The sequence below is a fragment of the Rhinolophus ferrumequinum genome, chromosome 13, assembly GCF_004115265.2.
Source record: "Rhinolophus ferrumequinum isolate MPI-CBG mRhiFer1 chromosome 13, mRhiFer1_v1.p, whole genome shotgun sequence".
NCBI classification, from domain to species: domain Eukaryota; kingdom Metazoa; phylum Chordata; class Mammalia; order Chiroptera; family Rhinolophidae; genus Rhinolophus; species Rhinolophus ferrumequinum.
The window spans coordinates 6790652-6811850 of NC_046296.1; the positions used below are offsets into that span (position 1 = coordinate 6790652).

Sequence of the window (21199 nt, forward strand, 5' to 3'; positions counted from 1 at the left end):
TGGTACTCAGAATTCTGTTTTCTTCCTGGGTCATGCAGAAGTTTTTATCTTCTGTAGCTGCACTGTTCTGAATGTGCAGGGATTCCTAGCGAATTAGACCTCTTCTTGCCTGAGCCTTCTGCTCCTCTCCTTTTTCAGGGCGTCAGAGTGCAATCACAGAAGAGCTTCTGGCCTCCCCTCCTACTCACAGAATCATGAAGGAGTCCTGCAGGTCTCTGTCTGTCAAAGGGTCTGGCAGAATTGCTCTGTGGAAGGTACTTTAATTCTTGTGATGGTTTTTGAAATTCCATCCTGGTTGGTTATGAGCCCTGTAAAAAACACTGCTGCGTCTTATGTTGTTGTTGTTATTATTGTTTGTTTTTTGACCAGGAGCCTCAGTTTCCCAACCTTTGAGTGATTAAGTACACCTGATGCAGGGGATGAAAACCTTGTAGGGAGTCCCTGGCTGGCCTTTACCCCTGTCTGGCAATGGACTTCCTGTGTACTCCGTGACTACAATCCATTAGCTGAGCAGCGACCAGTCAGATTCTCTCTCTCTGGAATCTGAGACCTACCCAGACTGACAGGTGCGTGGACTTCTTTGGATATGTCAGATGGATACCATGTGTGGGCCAAAGTTTGGAGAGCAGGTAACTTGAGTAAGCAGAGACCATTGGTTTAGGAGAATGTCATCAACAGGAGGAAGAAAGGAGAAGAACTGGCAATACCAGAGGGCAACTGTCCTTTCCCTCCCTCCCCACGAGGCCTTGCTGCGCCTGCTACAGTGACGGGTCCCAGACCAAATGCACAGACTAAACCTTAGTGGGCATTTGTCCTGTCCAGCTCCTGAAACTTTGCTACCTAAGTGAGTTGGGACCCAGGTGCATGAATGTTAATCCCGGGGCATTTGGGCATATCTGGAGGACATTTTTTAGGTGTCTTGCCTTTTCCCCCCCTTTAAATTGGGGATGCATTTTACCCTAGAACAGATCTATGCTTAATAAAAAGTGTTTTCCGGGTGGCCGGTTTGCTCAGTGGTTTGGGTGCACTGCTCATAACACCAAAGTCATCAGTTCAGTTCCCAAACGGACCAGTGAGAAACAATGGTTTGAGCTTGGAGCTGATGCGTCCTGGAAAAACACACTGTTCCCCTATATTCCCCCAATAAAAATGTTTAAAAAAAATTTTTTTAAATAAAAAGTGTTTTCCTACAAATAATTTTTGAGCTAAAATGAAGTCATGTATCCTGGTGGATTCTGAATTCCTGACGTACTAGCCCCACTTTGAGAAACCAGGAGTTTTTCAGGTGTCTGATTTTGGCGGTGAGAGGATGAACTCAAAGAAGATAAGGACCTTTCTTCTGTCCACCTTGCCCTCAGTTTTCTAACCTGAAAAAAATGAGGTTATGTGGTACTTCCGAGGCTGCAATGAAGATTAAGAGACTGAATAAAGCACCTAGCAAAGTGCCTTATAAACATGCCGAGTGAGGAATAAAGCGTTTCTTTCTCCTGATCATTCCCCTTCGCTCCGCCCTCCCCCTCTTTCCCCGCGGCTTTCTTCCGCCCTCGGCCTCCCTCCCCCGCCCTTCTAGTCCTTGAAACGGAAGCCTGTCATTGTCGCAGAGTCCACTGCTCACGTCTGGAGCTGGCAGCGCCCGCGGCCACCAGCGGCCTACACCCGGTAACTGCGCCCGGCCCGTCCGGGCAGCCCCTCCACCTGCCGATTCAGACCAGCCGATCGGATCCGGGAGCGGTTGGGCATCCGCATCTCACTCCCCGCGGTGACCGCCCCACGCCAGCGGTCACCCCAGCGGCCCTGTCTTCCGCGCCCAGGGTCTCCTCCTCGGCGTTCCCTCTCTGCTGATCGCGGCGCCCACCCCGTGGGTGTCGGTTTAGAGATATTTCTGAGCTCTTGAACTTCTGGAGGTTTCCTTCAACACTGACTTCAGGGCTGTGTGGGCTCACCGCCACTTTCTGTGACTAACCTGTTGTTCAGATTCTGCAACTTGCAGGAACCTGGGAGGGTTGGGCGGTTCCGAGCTTTGCTCCTTCTGCAGGGTTTCTGCAGTTCTAGGAGAACCCCCAAAATGAGAAGTCTGGGGTGTTTTCAGAGGCTGGGAGTGGAGTGTATCCTGCAGACCTTTTCAAAACCTTCTTGGCCTGGAGCCTGGCTAGTTGGAGGACTGGTGCTCGTGACAAGAGGCAGCCCAGCCGCCTGCCTGGGACCTGTCCCGAGGTTCGCAGTCTGTGATCAGCCCACAGTAGCCACGGGTTCAGCCCGCTGGGGTCCAAGTCTCCGCCCTGCCCCACCCCTTGTCAGAAAAATCTCCACCTCTCTGAGCCACACAGAGAAGCCCCTCCTGAAATGGTTCCTGGCTCCAAGGTGGTCTCCTGTCTACCTTGTTATTCATCCAGCTGATTGGTCAGTTTTTCTGACCCATCTCAGGAATAGGATGGACAGGAGTCACAAGGGTAAATCATAAAATCTTATATTTCAGAGGTCACTTAGTCCACTCCCCGTTGGATGCTTGGAGCACCCAAATAACGGTCCAACAAAAGTGCTTGATTTTCTTCCTCAACTTCACCTCCTGTGGCAGCTACTGCTACTTCTGGGCTTCTCTCTTTGGTTTATCTTACACTAAACCCAGATTTGTATTCTCTATAGCTTTGCCCCATTGGTCTGAGAATGCTGCCCCTTGGGGTTATTGGACAGAACAGGTGCAGTCCTTCCCCGGTGGGGACAGCCACCTGTATGCCAATCGGTCCAGTTCTTTACACTAACGTGTGACATGTGCAGAGCCTGGTGTCAGGCCCTCTCCTTTATTCCAGCGCCAGTGTGTCCACATTAAAACGCAGAGCCGAGAACAGAGCCCAGTGACCCAGGGGTGATATAGTCCAACCCACCCAGTGAAGGGCATTCTGCAGATGTTTTCTTTCACTGTCCTTATAGCCCTGCCTGTCCCCACCCCTGCCCTCCACCTGAGACAGCTTCTTTGGCAGCTCAGTTGCCTCCTTTCCTTTAGTCTGGTTCTATAAAGTGGCCAGGCAGTATCTCCCTCTTGTTACTCCAGGGTCTTGGGCAGTTTACGTTGGCTCTAAGCCTTGCCACAGAGTTACAGAAATTCCTCCCCTTAGTGAAGGTACTGCTAGTCCCCAGCTCCCCATACCCTAGTTCTGTTTGGTGAAACACTGGGCCTGCTTTGCCTCCCTGGTGCAGTTGGCTTTTGGAGTTACCCTGATTTCATTTCTGTGACACGCACCCTTATACCATATATCCCACTTTGCCCGAGACAGTTCTGGCTTATACCCATTGCCCCTTCGTAATTATTAACATATATCCACTTTTACTTTCAAAGAATTCATGATTTGGATGATTAAATTTGTCTCTCTCTCTAAGTTGGATGCATTTGTATTTGTAGGTGAGGGTGTAACACATGGCAGCCCACGTAGGACTTGCACAGAGCTCAGAGGTGTCAGATCCAGTGTGGGAAACCAGAATTCCTCCAGGTCAGTGCTATGCTAGTTCATACCCTTATTATAGCTGGGACCCTTCAGGTGGCTTTGCACCCATAGATCAGGGCCTCCCCTCTGGCCCTGGCACAGAAACAAGTCCCAGCTGGTACTGAGAGCTACTGTATGTCTAGCCAAATTCATCCCTAGAGGTGCTGTGGGGCTTTAAAATCAGAGCCCCCAAATTTACAGCTGTGACCCAGAGAAAGATGTCCAGAGTTCAAGCCCAGCTCCTTGACATGGCACCGGGCTCCAGGGAACCCAACTGATGTGACAGGGTGACCAGAGTTAGGCCTGAGGTGCCCTTGGACACTCCCCTTCAACCTCAATCAGAGAACTCTGAGTCCACACAGGGCCAGTTAGCTAACGAGTATTAAGAGGAGCATGTCAGCATTTCTAACTACTCTTCTAGGACTCAGTTGAGAGGTAGGGCCCTGGTTTTCAACTAGGACGACCAACTGTCCTAGTTTGCCTGGGACTGAGGGGTCACCTGGTACATAGGACATTCAGTTTTAACACTAGGAAAGTCCCAGGCAAACTGGGATGAGTTAGTCACCCTATTCTTAACCCTGGCTGCATGTTAGACACACATGAGAAGCCGCTCATTTAGAGATTCTAATTTAATTGACCCATGTAAAGTCCCAGGTAGAAGTATTTTTTTTAAAGCTCCCAAGTTGACTCTAACAAACTACCAGAGTTGAGAACCACTAAGTTATAGGCAACATGGCTAAGTAACCATTAAAGGTGGGTATTTTTCAGCAGAAGTGGGCACAAACATCTCTCAAAAGGGTATATGACCGAGGGTGGTGGTCCTCTCCTTATCAAGAGGTATATCAAAATGGCGGTTACTATTGCTATTGTCTTTCCCCAAGACCTTCTTCCTCACCAGTGAAGACCAAGCTATTTCCTTTCCCGGCATGCTCTAGTACCCCCTTCCCAAGGTAATTGATCAGTGGAATTGCCGAATTTTGATTGGAGGGGTCATGCTTCGTATAGTGAAGCTGGCATGAGACTTGAGGCAGGGCTCCGGTATTCTGGTCTGGGACACATACCCCACTCAGCGCTGATCCAAGAGTTAGCTGAGGGGGCTGTGTATGCTTCAGCTTTGTCCATGGGGTGCTGGAGAAAGAGACCAGGCACCTCTGGGACTGTCTCCTCTGCAGGTCTCTAGGATCATGTGGTACGTCAGCACCCGAGGAATGGCCCCACGTGTCAACTTTGAGGGGGCCCTCTTCTCTGGCTATGCTCCCGATGGGGGCCTCTTCATGCCCGAGGAGCTCCCACAGCTGGGCAGAGAGACCCTGCGTCAATGGAGTACGCTGTCCTACCCCAACCTGGTGAAGGAGCTGTGTGCCCTCTTCATTGGCCCTGAGCTCATTCCAAGAGAGGACTTAAATGGTCAGTACCACCGCCCGATGTCCACCTTCCCTCTGCTGCCAGCGTAGCCCCCCACCCAGTTGCAAATCCATCACTTTATCCCTAGGAGATCTTTAGTCACATTTCCCAAAATGTGGTGTTTTTTTCAGACTCTGGAATTCCAGAATTGGAACTATCCCCGAAGACTTCATCTAGTCCAGCTCTCACCGCCAGCCAAAATGATCTTCAGAGTATTTTGTTCCCTTAGTTTATTTTTAAAACACCTTTTCAACATGAGCAGCTTGAATGTTGGGCCTTTTCCTTCCTGCATATAAGGCACACAGACCCTCGGATTGCTGTTTTATTTCCTTGAATGGTAATTCCAAAAGGGATTTTCAGAGCGTCCTAGACCAGCTCATCTCAAACTGGAATGTGCCTGTGAATTCCTCTCAGGGATCTCGTTAAAAGGCAGATTCTGATTCAGTAAGCCTGGTGGGAGCCTGCGAATCCTGCCTTCCTGTCAAGGATCCGGATGATTCTAGTGCTGCTGGTCCATGGACCAAATATCTGATATCCATAACAGAATAGTGAGAGTTTGGGGCTGGGGAAGAGAAGAGGACCCCTCAAAATGTGGTCTGATGCCAGCGCTGATGGCACTGGCACCTATGAGAATTCTCAGAGTCCCTAAGACCCACTGAACCAGAGTCTGCATTTTAAGTTGATTGATTGATTTGTCAATTAAAGTTTGAGAAGTGCTGTTCTAGCTGCCCTGCCTCAGGTAGGGTTTTATGTAAACCCTCCCAAGAGTCTGGCTTCTCAGGTGTGAGATTTAGTAATGCAACAAACAAACAAAAAAAAAACAGTGTCCTGTCTTTAGGAAGGAAAATAAGAGGAGATGCGACATTGATTTGTTTGTCACATAACTTTAATTGAATCCTCAATTGGAATACATGCTCACAAGAAATCCAGATTATGAAGATGTTTACAAAATAAAAAAATGAAAGTCTTACAGCGCCATTTCTGTGGGCATCACTATGAGGACTCTCTGAACACTTTGGTGCATGTCTTTTCAGATTTTTCCTAGGATTATACAATTATATTCATGCATGATATCATTTAGGATAAAAATGTATGGTCATTTTATCCTGGAGTAGAGAGAAAAACTTCAAGTTCATAAGTGTAAAGAGACGGAGAGATAACTGGAAGGAAGAGACAATAATGCCCTTCACCCACTGTCCTTTCAGAGCTGATCCATCGAGCCTTCAGTAGATTCCGCCACAAAGAGGTGGTCCACCTGTCCAGGTTGAGGAACGGGCTGAACGTGTTGGAGCTGTGGCACGGCGTCACATATGCGTTTAAGGACCTGTCCCTGTGCTGCACAGCACAGTTCCTACAGTACTTCCTGGAGAAGAGGGAGAAGCATGTCACTGTGGTTGTAGGTGCGTGAGTGTTAGAGCCCCACAGTGCTCCGGCTTGCCAGGATCCACCCACAGGATGTCCTCCGCTGGTGTCACTCAGGGAGTGGGTTACTGCTTTTTCCAGAGCAGGGTCCTCAACCTTTTCTCGTGCCATGGATACCTTTGACAGTCTGGTGGAGGCTATGGGCGCCTCAGAATATTTTGAAATATATAAAATATATAATATTATGTGGTCCCAAGTTCACAGACACCCTGAATTCTATCCATGGACCCCAAATTAAGTACTAGGTTCCTCCCCTCCAAGTATTTGATAGTAGATATTGTGTCATGTAGCAACAATGCTTTAAGCAGTCACTTCATCTCTCTGTTCTAAATGGGAGGGTTCTTTTTTCTTCCCACCCAGGAACTTCTGGGGACACAGGGAGTGCTGCCATTGAAAGTGTTCAGGGGGCAAAGAACGTGGACATCATTGTTCTGCTGCCCAAGGGTCACTGCACAAAGATTCAGGAGCTCCAGATGACAACAGTGCTGAAGGACAACGTCCATGTGTTTGGAGGTGAGTGCCGGGACAGAGCTTCCAGGGACAACGTGGCCCTGCCTGCAGTGGGTCCGTTTTGGGAGTTGGGCTGGAACAAAACTGGTCAATTGACTAGCTGGCCACCCTTCCTCTTCCTCTGTCTCCCTCCCTCCCTTCCTTAAACAATCTTATTTTGAAGGTGGTAATGTGCCTTGGCTTGGCTCTGGGCAGGCTCTTGGCTATACAGTCTCATAAACTATTCGAGGTGACAGATGGATGAACCAATATTGACAGTACAACCTAGGAAGTGCAGGTTTGAAAACATCCCCCAAAGAACACTACCTCCATGCAGGTCCAGCCTGCTAGTGCCGTGTATATAGGCAGCAACCCAAGGCCATAGTCTGAGCCAAGTGACTTGGTTGTTTTCCCAGGGCACTGAAGTTTGGAAGGCACAACTATGTTAAATAACTATTTCAAGAGAATGTGTCATTACATGTTGACAGCTCATGCCTGCCCTCACTGGACAGAAGTGACTAACCCATGCGCTTGGTTAGCAGGTCTAAGTATTTAAAGTAGGAAGCTACTCAGTGGCAGTTGTCACTGTGACACTTCTGGAGCCACATCATGAATGCATTTTGAGAAAGGCATAAAACCATGTCCTTTAATGTTAGGCCATCCATTCCGAATGGGTTTAATCATTATGGAGATCAAGAGTGGAGAAAGAAGGGGTGAGTTTGAGCGGAGTCATACATCTTTATTTCTACTTCTCATATCCCACAAGACTCCAGGTAACTCCAAGGTAGGAGTCCTGGTGAGGTTTTGTACACTGTGGCCTCAGGCAAGCAGTCCAGGCAGCCTGGCTTGGTTTGGTCACTTATCTGGCAGGACAGTAAATGTCGTGACTGAAGACATTCCTTCTACGACTGGTCCTGCCTCCTGGTATAATCCCATAGAGGATGCTTTTGTATAACACCAGTTTTGTCAAGGAGCAAAAGCACAGTGAAAACAAACCTTACCCATGGGAGTAGCATGAATGTCCTTTGTCTATTTGTTCAACAGCAAGCAAAAAGCCCCCTGTGCTCTTTTCTTTAATAAGCACATACACATTCTAGTGAGAAGTTCATGGTTTAGCTAATTCAGGTGTTGGCAAAATCTTACACATTAATCTTGGTAATTGCCCACATCTGGCTGTATTTTCCTGTGGTCATTGCAAGATTTCCATGCATAAGATTTGGGTTTCTGAGGGTCCTTGTTGTACCCCAAGCACCAAAATTGCTGAGTGTAGATCTAGGATCATCTTTTCCTAGAATCAAAGCAAAGAATAGCTTTTTGTACCTCTGTCCTGCCACCTACTCTCTTCTCACATTGTACACAGATATTGGAAGGCTTTTACCTAAGGGTGTGCCTGGAAGCCCCTTTCCTGACCACCAGTTGGAGATTACCATTTGCAAAATAGCAGACAAGTGGGTAGTGATGAGTATTTTGTCCGAAATGTGTTACTGCTGGAGCCGAGGGGACATTTCTGTTTTGTACGTGTTCTGAGCTTTAAGAAAATAAGGCAGCAGACTTTAAATAAATTAGTTTTGTTTCTAGACATCACTGTTCCTTTCTAGAATCTTCTGATTTGATTTCCAGGAAGATATGTGTTAGTTCAGGAACTAACAGTGAATATGTATTTTCTATTAGATTGGTGAGCTCAGGGAGCAGGGAATTAGTATTAAACACTGTTTTATAAGTCATTAATTTCCATATAGTATACTTGGTTCTTCTTAAACACAGAATAATCAGCACATGCTAGTTATATATTATTTGGGATGTTTGTGGCTGGAAGAAACAGAAAATCCAAGTCAGACCAGCGTGAACAAGAATATTTTCCAGCTTATATAATTGGAAGTCCAGAGGTGGGGTGGGCTCCTGATGACTCAGGCATACCTTCAGAGACTCAGGTTCTTTGCATTCTCTGTTCTGCCTTCCCCAATCCTCAGGCTCATTCCTCTTGTGGCCTTTGATGTTTATTTGAGATAACCGAGTCTCTGTTTTTCTGTGGCTCTCTCTTAAAAGCAGTGAATCTTTTCCTGGAACCCCAGCAAACATGGCCCTTGTCATGGCTCTAGAGTCAGCCCCCAGCCTCATTGCCGTCACATACCAGTGAAGGGTAGAATGGATAACAATCTCAACGCATACTCTGGCACTTCTCCCAATAAATCTTAGCCCACTCTCCTCCAAGTTAGGATCCAGTGGAGAAATATATCCAGGTTTCAGATAAGAGATCAATATTGGCTCGATGGCTGGTTGAGCTGGGTTGGAGAATGCAACTTGGACTAGTAGCCAATTCACCCATAAATTTACCCACTACTTCGTCCATAAATTGAACTGCATACACACCCAGCTCAGGAAGGAGAAATCCTGCCCATGCCAGCTTACCTACCATGTAGGAGCAGAGAGCAGAACAGCCACCCTTGGGATCTCAATGAAGGAAGAAGGGCAGGGCACATGGGAACAGTGACTCTTCCATCGTTAACTCCTGATAGAGGACTGTGGAGTAAAGAGGATCCGCCTCTTACCATCTCACCACCTAAGAAACCTTTCCTCCTGCCCAGAATGGAGGAGGTGGGCATGGAATACAAAGAGGAATTCTTTTCTCAATATCCCAGAAGGTTGGCATTTTATCTTATTTTACATAACGCTGGAAACATCGGAAGTATGACCATAAGAATATGAGATATGGTTTCTATCCTCAAGGAGCTTAATTTTGAATCTAGAAAGCCAGGCCAAGACACATCAGAGTAAAGAAACCAAGGCTGAGAAAAGTCCCCAGCTGGATGGGAAGGCCTTGCTGTGGGCAAGCACAAGGGGGTCCTTTGTGCTGACTGCCTGGGGGTCCTTCATGCTCCTAACAGCCACCCTCTCCTCTCTGCCCTGACAGTGGAAGGAAACAGCGATGAACTTGATGAGCCCATCAAGGCCGTGTTCACGGATGTGGCTTTTGTCAAGAAACACAATCTGATGAGTCTGAATTCAGTCAACTGGTCTCGTGTCCTCATACAAATGGCCCACCACTTCTTTGCTTACTTCCGGTGTGTGCCATCCTTAGATATGCACCCACTGCCCCCTGTGGAGGTGGTTGTGCCAACGGGGGCCGCTGGTAACCTTGCAGGTAAGAAGACCCCTGGGTGGAAATGGGCTTTCCAGAAAAATATCTGTGGCCCCAGTCCTTTTAGCTGCCCTTTGCCTGCAACTGTGAAGAGAAAGATTGAGTCATAGCTCAGAAGGTGATGGGAAACTATACAGAAGAAGCTCCCAGAAAACTTCCCCATAACTCCCTGAGGGGAGATACGGTCTCTTGCTGCAGGGGGAGAATTGTGGGTTAGTACTGAGGTGTTGTGGCAGCCTGACCTGACGCCCTGGATTGGCAGAGTGTAGAGAGAGGACATCAAGCCTCAGCCTCTGTGCCCAGCTGTCCGTGCCCTCTTCCAGAAATACAGATTTACTCGTAGCCTCGGCCAGCTGCCTGCGATGAGGGCAAGTGGCTCAGCTGGCACACTGTGTTCCCACTCCTAGAAACACTACCCAGAGACCATGTGAAGTGAAAAGAGTTGTGGACTTAGGGTTCTGGTCCCCATTCTGTCCTTTATTAGCTGAACGGCTGAGTCCCTTTGACTCAGGTCCTCTGGTATACAACAGATTGGATCACTTATCATATCTCTCAGGAGTGCTGTGAGGCACAAATAAGATTCGTTATGTTTGTATATGACCTTTGTACAGCTGCCTGACATTAAACTAATTTTCTCTAATAATTAACATGTACCGAGCACTCTCTATATACATCAGGCATCGCTTGTAGGGCTTCCCACATATTAACTCATTCAATCCTCACCTGCGCCTATGAGAAGGACGATACGATCATTATCGTCTTATGATGAGACAAGACGACTGGTCTGCCCCTGGTTACACACTGGTCAGTAGCGGAGCCAGGATTACCACCCGGCAGCCTGCATGCTCGCCAGCTTGCTAGGCAGCCTCCTAATGGGCATTACTATTTCTGATGGTCCTTCCAGTGGGTGCTGAAGATAGCTTAGGTGAGGCCAGGAGTCTTTCTGGCTCCTTCCTCTAACACGGGGATGGGAAGAACAGTGAGCTGGCAGTTAGGGAAGGATGACTCAGCCTTCTTTACCTCCCGTGGAGTGAAATCCACCACGCTACCTGTTTGCATCACCCTCCAGTGTATGATGCCACCTGGAACCATGCAGCTTCTGCAGTTCCAGTACCTACCACAGTGCAGGGCACAAGATAAACATCAGCGGAGGGTACGCCTGTCTCTCCCTGCTCCCTCAGGAACACAGTAGTGAAGGGTAGAACGGATAACAACCTGCACCTTCCTGAGCCTCCATGTCTCCTCTTTCATAGAAGAGGAGAAATAACATAACATTTTCATGAGGATCAAATGAAATTAGAATGTGAAAGTGCTTTGCAAAATTAAGAATGATACCGGGGTGGTGTGTTTATCTCTAACTTCTCTTCACTACTCACCAGAGATAAACCATTCATGGAAGTATGTAAAACCTTTGTAAACTACGTTAGGTTTTCGGGCTCTCCACCTCTCAGGATGAGGAATTCCTTGTTTGTTCCACGCAAACAGGAACCGCTGTTAGGCGGGACCAAAGGTGCTGCTCTGCCATCCCTCCGTGCCTCTCCAGAAGACACTCGTTCTAAGAGGCTGAGTTAGGGGACGAGCACATGTGCTCTGGATTTAGACAGACATAGTTTGAATCCTTACTCTGCCACTTGGCAGGCTTTGGATGGATTATTTCAACTTCCCAGAAGCTCCATTTTCTCCTCCGCAAATAACAGCAAACATGCACGTTAGTAGCTGGGGCACGGAGAACAGTATTGGGGCATGGTAACATTCTCTTCTTTTTTTCTGGTAACAGCTTTACTGCTATGTGATTCACACACCATACAATGCACCCATTTAAAGGATGCAATTCGGTAGTTTTTAGTATATTCACAGATTTGTGCAACCATTACCACAGTCAATTTTTGAACATTGTTATCACCCTAAAAGGAAACCCTCTTCCCTTCAGCAGTCATTCCCCATTTCCCCCATCCCCCTCTCCCGTTTGCACCCTGCCAGTTCTAGGCAACTATTAATCTATTTTGTCTCTATAGATTTGCCTATTCTGGATATTTTATATAAATGGAATAATACAATACGTGGCCCTTTGTGTCTGGTTTCTTTCACTTTGTATAATGTTTCTAGGGTTCACTTGTGGTGCAGCATCTATGAGGACTTCGTTCCTTTTTTTGTCTAAATAATATTCCACTGTGTGCAGAGACCACAATTTTTTAATCCACTTATCAGTTAATAGACATTTCTATTGTTTCAATTTTTAGCTATTATAAATAAGGCTGCTAAAAACATTGTGTGTGAGTTTTTGTGTGAACCTGTTTTTATCTTGAGTATATATACCTAGGAGTGAATGTCTGGGTCATATGGTCACTGTATACTTCACTTCTTGAGTAACTGCCATACTGTTTTCCAAAGCAGCCGCACCATTTTACATCCCCACCAACAATGTATGAGGGTTCCATTTAAGCCACATCCTGATTAAAACTTGTTATCATCTGTCTTTTTCATTCTAGCTACCCTAGTGGATATGAAGTGGTATGTCATTGTGGTTTGGGTTTGTATTTTCCTGATGACTAATGATGTTGAATATCTTTTCATGTGTTCATTGGCCATCTGTACGTCTCCTTTGGAGACATGTCTATTCAAGTCCTCTGCCCATTTTTAAATTGGGCTATTTGTATTTTTATTGTTGAGTTCTAACAGTTCTTTGTATATTCTGGATATAAGTCTCTTATCAGATATATGATTTGCAAATAGTTTTTCCCATTTTGTGGATTGCCTTTTCATTTTCTCAATAGTGTCATTTAAGCACAAAAGCTTCGGAAGCACAAAAGTTTAATTTTGATGAAGTCCGGTTCTCCATTTTTTCCTTTTGTTGTTTGTGCTTTTGGTGTGATGTCTAAGAAACCATTGTTCTTCTCCTCTCTTGTCCTAAGCTGGGTGCATTGCCCAGAAAATGGGCCTGCCCATCCGCCTGGTTGTGACAGTGAACTGCAATGACATCATCCATAGGACTGTCCAGCGAGGAGATTTCTCTCTGTCTGAGACCGTCAAACCAACCTTGGCATCAGCTATGGACATTCAGGTGGGACCTGTGGGGAGGTGTGCAGAGCGGGTCACGTTTTGGTTGGGTGGGAATGGACCAGGGCTGATCAGAGTGCCCACGCACCCGGATCCTGCCTTTCTGCCCAGGTGCCCTACAACATGGAGAGGATTTTCTGGCTGTTATCTGACTCTGACAGCCAGGGGACAAGAGCCCTCATGGAGCAGTTTGAGAGGACCCAAAGTGTGAGTTTACCGAAGGAACTGCAAAGCAAGGTCAGTCACCACCCACATACCACAGAGAAAGGACAGGGTGCAGCTCCAAGATACAACCAGACTTAGGGTTTGAAAATCTGTCCAAGGGAAGGGGACACCTGTTCCTTGAGCACCTGCTATGCGCCTGGAACTTTTGCAGTCACTTTATATGGATTCATTTATTGAATGAGAGAGGCAGTAGAGAGTCTTGGCTTAGAGTCAGATAGGGCTCAACTCCGAGCCAGCTGTGGGATGTTGGACCAGTTTCTTCAACTCTGTGACTCAATTTCCTCATCTGTAAACTGGGGATAATAAGAATGCCTTCCTCATAGCCTTGTTGAAGATTTAAGTCAAATAATACTCATGAAGCACTTTGAATACTGCCAGGCAACAGAGGGCTTGATATATTAATTATTATTATTTTTACTTATTATTGTTGTTGATCTCCAATAATAACAACTGGAAGCCACTTTGTCCATCCAATATGAGCAGAGACCATTGTCCTGTTAGCTTTTTTTTAAGGAGGTGAAATTTTATCTCCCTAAGGAAAAATCTAGTTGGGAGGGAATGCTTTCATTTTAATGTCATCTGGTGATGGTCACTTATGTTGTGTTAAAAAAACCAACCAGAAAACAACTTTATATGTTGAAGTTGCCTTTAATTTTCCCTACCACATTCCCACCAAGTGATCACCCAGACTGTGTATACCTCTAGGACCAGGACCTCACTACCTCACGTCAGCTCTAGTCATTACAAAGCTCTTCATGTTGAACTACAATCTGCTCCTCCTAGCTTGCGCACTGCAGGCAGTCTTATTCCCACATTTGAAGAGGATCTTCGTGTACCTGCTAGGCTTTCCTGGTTCCTCTTGCTGGGTCTTACATGACAGAATTTTGAGTGGTCAATGTCCATCTTCAAGGGTTATTCCCAGAACTGGATACAGTTCTCTGGGCTTAGCCATCCATACAGACCAGAGTGGAATTTGTGTCTTCTGGAATCTGTGCTGCTTTTGATGTCACCTGTCTTAATCAGTTCAGGCTGCTATAACAATGTACCATAGATTGGGTGGCTTATAAACAACACAAATTCATTTCTCACAGTTCTGGAGGCTGAAAGTCTGAGATCAGGGTGCCAGCATGGTTGGGTTCTGGTGGGAGGCTTCTGCCAGATTGCAGATGGCCTCCTTCTCGTATCCTCATATGGCAGAAAGAGATTTTGCTAGCTCTCTGGCCTCTTTTTATAAAGACAGTAATCTCATTCACCCTCATCACCTAATTACCTCTCAAAGACCCCACCTCCAAATACCGTCACATTGGGATTAGGATTTCAACAATGAGTTATGGGGGGACCATAACATAAACATTCAGACCATAACACAACCGAAGATCAACTTATTTGGTTAATGGCTTGTTTTGACATTCACATTTTCTCCTCATGTAAATGAGATGCTCCATGAAGAAAGATACTATATCTCCCAGTTCTTCATTCTCTCCCTGGCTGTGCATGTAGAAGACACTCCATCTACTAAAACAGCATTCATTCAATCATTCATTCATTCATAGTACATGTATATTATGAGCCAGAAACTGCTAGGTGCTGGAGATACAAAATAAAATACATTCATTGTCTTCTGTGAGCCCTAATACAAACAATTTATAATGCCCTGTGGTCTCTGTTGCATTCGAGCATATGTCGGGTGTATGGCCCATCGTAGGCATACATTTTCAGAGAATGATCAAATAAACCGTCTAGTGAGGGGTCACCAAGAAGGGAGTCTTTCTCTGTCTGAGGGTAGTGGGGAGGTTTGCTAGAGGAGGTGCCACGTGAGCTGGATGGGAACTGACAAGGTGTTCTCATGCCCACAGGAACGGGCACACCAACAACAAAGCACCAGGGATCTCTGAAGGCCCTTTACCTTCTGTGTTTTTGCAGTTGTTGAATAAGACTGTATATTTATTTGCTGATTCATGAACCAAACCTTAACTCAGTTCATTGACTTGAAACGCAAATGCATTCTTCCTTCAAGTTGAGTGAGTCAGCTTAAAACTGGGAGATGTGGGAAAACAGAATCTTCTCTGAGCTGAATCTGAACCATTCAATGTGAACATTTCATTTGCGTCTCTGATGTTGATCTGACTAAGTTATGCAGTCGGTGTTTGGTCACCTTTCTGCCTGCTGCCCCCGACCCTGATTTCCACCCTCTCATCCTGGGACCTGTCAGCTTTCATTGGCAGTGACGTCTGAGCCCATGTCAGATGAAGCCATCACCCAGACCATGGGACGTTGCTGGCAAGAGAACCAATACTTGCTGTGCCCTCACTCGGCCGTGGCCGTGAGCTACCATTACCAGCAGATGGACAGGCAGCAGCCCAGGTATGGCTGTGGATACCGGGGCTACTGGGTGGGTGGGGGGACCCTTTGGCTTTCAGGGGCCCTCCTCTTCTCAGCCAGGAGAAACAGTAATGTAAACAAATGACTTTAATGAGCATGACACAAGTGCTCTGTGGAAGTGTGCCTCAAGAACCATGGTCCCAGAAGAGGGTGCATGCTAGGTATCCCAGGGACAGCCAGTGTGAGACGTGGTGGTTGAGCTGGGCTTTCAAAAAAAGAAGCAATTTGTTCGTCATTGTAGAGATAAATTCATGGTACCAAACGTCTGTCTGTCTCTCTCTTCTGTGCCCCACTCAACCTCTAACCTTTCTCTGTTCCTTCTTCTCCTCCCTTTTCCTCTTGTCCTTTCTGTACCTGACCCTCTATCTGTTGTCTCCTGCCCACTTGTTTCCACCTGCTCCACCCCTCACAGCCCTCCCCGGTGTTGTCTGGCCCCCGCCTCTGCCGCCAAGTTCCCAGAAGCTGTCCTGGCTGCCGGGCTGACCCCAGAGACTCCCTTGGAGATCTTAGCCCTGGAGAAAAAGGAGACACGCTGTACCCCAATGCAGAAAAGTGATGACTGGACACTGATACTTCGGAACACAATTGAGGAAATAGGCCGGCAGTGGACAGGTCACCTCCTGAATGCCTCAGACTAGCCAGGCTGGAGTTGGCATCCTTTAGGCTTCAGACTCTGTGGTGGTGGTTGGGGACCAGGGAAGGCAGATGCCCTCTGAGCTGCCTTGTGCAACTTCTCCCTGTTAAGAGTTGGTGTATGGTGTTCTTAGGAGGCTGTCAGTGGGGTCTGGAGCCAGCTGGCTTTGTTCTGTGCTCTCACCATGGCATTGTGGTGCCTGGTCTCCAGGGAGGCTGGGTGGGGGTGAGGGTGGTTGTTGAAGGTGCCCTCCCACCAGTGGACAGTGCAGGGGCATCACTGCTGCATGTGAAAGCTCAGGGCCTGCAAATGAAGAGCCTTGGACACAGAGTTGACCTCAGCTCCACAGTTTAGGACTCCAGACTCTAAACCTATGCAGATGGGGGCCGCTCATTCCATTAGCACAGGGCTGGGGCTCATGGTGTCTGAGACTGTTTACCCAGAGGTCCTGGCCTGCTTCTACCCTTCTGAAATGTTGGGAATCCCTAGAAAACAAGTGCACGTCCAGTGTGATGGTGACTCCGCATAGCCAGTGGGCAGAGGATGGCGGCTGCCGAGTGGTGCTGGTGGTGCCATGGTGTGTGCTACTTCCACCAGCTGCTTCAGATTGGCCCAGTGTCGAGGGGATGGCAGGGCAGGCAGCAGGGCAGGTGGCACAGGTGATGGTAGTGGACAGAGTTGAGGTATGGGGAAGTGTGCTCCTCAAGGTGCAAACTGAGTCAGGTTGCCCTGTTGCTCATGTATTGGGTTCACCTGCTTTATTAAACAGGGCATATGCCATAGCTACGAGAAGCAATGATCCCTTGTTGACCATTAAATGAAGCCCAGATGTCTACATTTCCATTGATACTTTCATAATCATGCTGCCTCAGAGAAATCAAATCGTTCTTTCCTCTGAAAACGTGACTCACTCTCTCCTCTTTCCATGCCTCCGACCCTGTACTTGCCCCTGTGAGACTGTCCTTCGATTAGGCCACAAGACCCATCCCACAGACTACTTAAGTCTTGTTCCTGCGTCTTGTTTGCTGTGGAGTTGGCCCTCATCAGCCCACCTGGAAATAACGATTCCTGTTTCTGAACCCTGAAGGCAAAACTTTAACTGTAGGTTTCCTAAAACATGTATTCCCTCCTATCCTGTTTTATGGATCTCTGCATTATCACCCTGTCATGCGGGGTGTCATGCGGAGTCTCTGGTTCCACTCCCCACATAAGAACACAGGATATGGTGAGGCCAACACCCATGAAGCCATAGATAGGGGAGTCATACCACTATGACGGCTGGCGGCCAGGCGAGACACACGAAGTAGGATCCACACGATCTGCAATCCGCCGTCCACTTCTCTGCCTGCCAATCAACCAACCAACTAACCAACATAGTCACAGCAGTTATATCAGTGGCTAATTGGCTAACTGGTTACAACTGATGGCCAACCAGTCACAGCTGATGGCCATCTACTACCTGAGCCAGCACCTTTCCATGTGAGGCCAAAAGCCTGGAAATTGCTCTCTGGAACTCTGTCCCCACACACCCCATCTCTAAGCTTCTTTAAAATAGGAACCATTGTTTAACACAGTGGGCTGAAGCTTGTTAAAGTTGCCCCATTGATTAAAAAAAATTTAATATGTTCTCCCAACTTATTTATACTAAATTATGTATACATTACACAAACCCAGGTGCTAAACTAGGAGTGAAGGAATAATAATAAAACCTCCATTTATCTTTCCTCCCTATATTCCAATGGATTGTCCATCTTTGGCAGTCCTGTTTGAGCATAGTGCCTGGTGCATTCTGTAAGCAGCCAGGAACCAGGGCCGCAGCTCCCGTGATGGCACAGTTGCCTGACACTGGGGTGGTTTTCAGAGTGTGCCCTGTGGCCTCCTCAAAATGCACACTCCAGGGTGGGGACCCAACACATCCAGAGGCCAATCTCTGGACATGAGGTAGTCACCTGCGGCTCTTACAAGTAAGACTTCTGTATATTCTAATTTGGGAAACCCTGGCCAGGGACTTTAAATTTACAAATAATTTTCTTCCACAGTGAGGTGTGCTTTATTCCTCCTGCTGCTTTCATGATCAAGCCCCACACTGTCCAGTTAGGTAGCCGCTAGCCACGTGTGACTGTTGAGCCCTTGAAATGTGAATGGTACAACTAAGGAACTAAATTTTTAATTTTATTTAATTTTAAGTCATTTACATTTAAATTTCCAAACTACTACTTGATTCGGTGATTGGAAAACTTTTAAGTATGTTGGGAAAATGCTGGTATGTGAATCTACCTTTTCAGCTGTGAATTTTATGCAGTATATAAAATACAGATAAGTATTTCAAATAAAAATTTAGTCAGAACACTAAAATAGAACATTGAGATATGCTACAATTGTAAAATACATATTGGATTTCAAAGACTTCGGGGAAAAAATCTAATATAGCTCATTAATAATTTTATATTGATTACATGTTGAAAGGATAATATTTTCATGTTTTGGGATAAATAAAATATATTATCAAAATCAATTTCATCAGTTTCCTTTTACAAGGACATTTTAAGTTGTATTTGTGGCTCACATTGTGTTTCTATGGACAACAGTGATCTAGAGCTTAACCTTGGCTTTGTGGACACATGAACACACTACACATAGTTGTGGGCTTAGTTATATTACTAGATTCAAATTCTGTGTGGATTGAAGGGGGTTTTAGACTAACACAAATAGGTGAATGTCAGCACCAGCCTCATTCATGCCCGCCCCGCTGGGGGCCCCTCTGGAAGGCAGGTGAGGCAGGCACGTCATGGAGGGAGATTTGGGGCCACTAGAGGGGGCTATTGCAACCAGTCTGAGGGCTGCTGTGAAGGGACCCAGTGGGTATCTGGCCTCCGGAGCCCTCTTCCCCTGCGCAGAGGTCTAAAGGAGTTGGTTGCCCAGGCTGATCTCTGCCTGACATCCCCACATCAGAACATACCAGCCCTGCATCTAGAAAACTTGACATTGAAGCATGGCATTCAGTACAGAGAGAAGGTCAGGGATGCTGGACACAGGAGGATGGAAGGAGCATCCCTAAAGGAATGATTCAGACCCTCACAGGCCACAGTACTTGATGGTTCCTAAGACACTTTAACATCTACTATAGCATATGTGATGGAGCCCTCGGGGCTAGTTATCCATCAGGCACAATAGGCCCGATTCTGTGAGGTCATGATGCATTTAGAGGCCCATAAAAATGTTTTAACTTCTTTTAAAAGCAAACAATGAATATAATCTAGGTTGGATTGTATTCCTCTTTATACCAACACGGTAGTACAATAGAATTTTAAATCATTTTTTGTGGAGGAAGAGGCCCGTGAAAGTAAAAGTGCCCAGCGCCCACAGAAGTCATAACGTGGCAGTGACAGCACCTACAATATGCCAAGTAATACTTCATAAAAATTAACTAATTTAATCCTGACAGCCACCTGTGAAGTTGGTGTGACTACAGTCTGAGGAGCTGGGAGGTGAGGTAACCTGCCAGGTGGCACCACCAGGGAGCAGACAGGCTGGAACTTGAACTTCCACCTGTGGTTTCAAATCCAGTGTGTAGTTTTCATCACCCCACGTCACAGGCAGCTGGTCACAGTCTGCTGTGGTCTGTCTCCATCGTTCCCCAGGCTATGGCCCTGCTTCCGGGTCCTTCCCTCTCCTTTTCTTGCATGGATTGGGAGCACAGCTGTGCCTCTCGAGCAGGTCCACCAGGGGCTGCTGCAGCCCTGCTTTCAGGGTCTCTGTAACCAGCACGGGCTCTGGATCCAGGGCCAGCTGCGGCCAGGCAGACTCAAAGGTTCCTTATCCTTTGCTGCCATATTTCTGAGGGCCTCAGAAGGCAGTGTTGAGTTCACAGGGGTCACAAAACCCCAGCCCTCTGGATGGATCAAAGACCTATCAGCCCTGAGAGGCCACCACACCTATGAAAGGGGCCCAGAATAAAGTCACTGGACACAGCACAAATAGACATGAAACATGAACTACAGGATATTCTGGTCGCAGGGAGTCTTGGGGCTGAGTGTAGAAGGAGGACAGGAGTGAGATGAAATCTGAAGAAGCACGAATCCCTGTAAACATACACGCAGGCGCACACACATGTACAGACACACACATCCCACTTAATGGAAAAAGTGAGGAGTCTGGTACCAAATGAAGTTAGAATCAGGTTGAAGTCGTCTTTTCTGCTGGTGTGGTCACAGACAACCCATTTCATCTCTGTGAGACTCAGTTTGCTCATCTGCTAATTACAATACTTAACCTGGTTTTTCTGGTTTGTTCTGAGGATTACATGAGATAATGTATTTCCAAATGCTAGGTAAATTCTAAAATGTCGTACAAATAGTTCTTATCATTAACACAATTAGAGTCTGTACCAAACAACTTAGAACTTTTAAGCTATCTTGTATTTTTTACTAATTGCTTTGCGAATTGGTCTTATCTTGCCTGCGAGAGTGCCTCTTCCTGGAAGACAAAGTTCTTTGGTGGCCCCACAGCTCTGGTACAGGGTTGGAGTTGCCCTCACCTCGCCAATATGCCCAGTAACAGACTCTGTGAAGGTCATTTGGGGGCTGAAGGTCATGGGTTAGTCAGTAGTGGCTCGGCTAGCCAGTTAACAAGTCTTATTAATTTGCAGTGATGGTGATGATGGAATGAGTCCCTTTCTTGAGCATTGATGATGTGCTGAGTCCTTTGTAAAGCACTTCCCAGACATTGACTCCTTCAGTCTTCATGAGGACTGTATGAAAAAGTACAGTTACGATCTCCATTTTAGAGATGAGGAAATGAAGCTCAGAGAGGTTAAGTAACTCACCCAAGGCCACCCAGCCAGTAAGTGGTAGAGGAGGGACATGAGGCTGGATGTAGCGTCTTCAAGCTTAACCACCTTGCTAGACCAGGAGAGATGCTTTGGGCCAGATGGCCTCCAAGTTCTGTTCAAAGCAGGGTCTGTAGGCT

At 46.8% G+C, this 21199-nt stretch overlaps 1 protein-coding gene across 3 annotated transcripts; it reads left to right on the forward strand.

Annotated features, from left to right (window-relative positions):
* Positions 1 to 1578: 1578 nt before the first annotated feature.
* On the forward strand, positions 1579 to 17515 carry THNSL2 (threonine synthase like 2). Of its 3 annotated transcripts, XM_033125475.1 has the most exons (10): positions 1580 to 1659; positions 3398 to 3485; positions 4652 to 4886; positions 6089 to 6283; positions 6666 to 6818; positions 9706 to 9936; positions 12846 to 12994; positions 13102 to 13227; positions 15428 to 15579; positions 16010 to 17515. In XM_033125475.1, exons 3-10 carry the CDS (start codon positions 4664 to 4666, stop codon positions 16233 to 16235), a joined length of 1455 nt encoding a protein of 484 aa, XP_032981366.1. In that variant the 5' UTR covers positions 1580 to 1659; positions 3398 to 3485; positions 4652 to 4663; the 3' UTR covers positions 16236 to 17515. The 3 variants fall into 3 exon arrangements, with proteins under 3 accessions (XP_032981368.1, XP_032981366.1, XP_032981369.1); XM_033125477.1 differs by lacking the exon at positions 3398 to 3485 and having other exon boundaries at positions 1579 to 1659; XM_033125478.1 differs by lacking the exons at positions 1580 to 1659; positions 3398 to 3485 and adding an exon at positions 2221 to 2450.
* The last annotated feature ends 3684 nt before the right edge of the window (positions 17516 to 21199 follow it).

Coding starts and splice junctions, on each gene's coding strand:
- THNSL2 (XM_033125477.1), top strand. CDS start 4,664: ATGTGGTACGTCAGCACCCGAGGAATGGCCCCACGTGTCAACTTTGAG. Junction 12,995..13,101: donor CATCAGCTATGGACATTCAG/GTGGGACCTGTG, acceptor CTTTCTGCCCAG/GTGCCCTACAACATGGAGAG. Junction 15,580..16,009: donor ATGGACAGGCAGCAGCCCAG/GTATGGCTGTGG, acceptor CACCCCTCACAG/CCCTCCCCGGTGTTGTCTGG.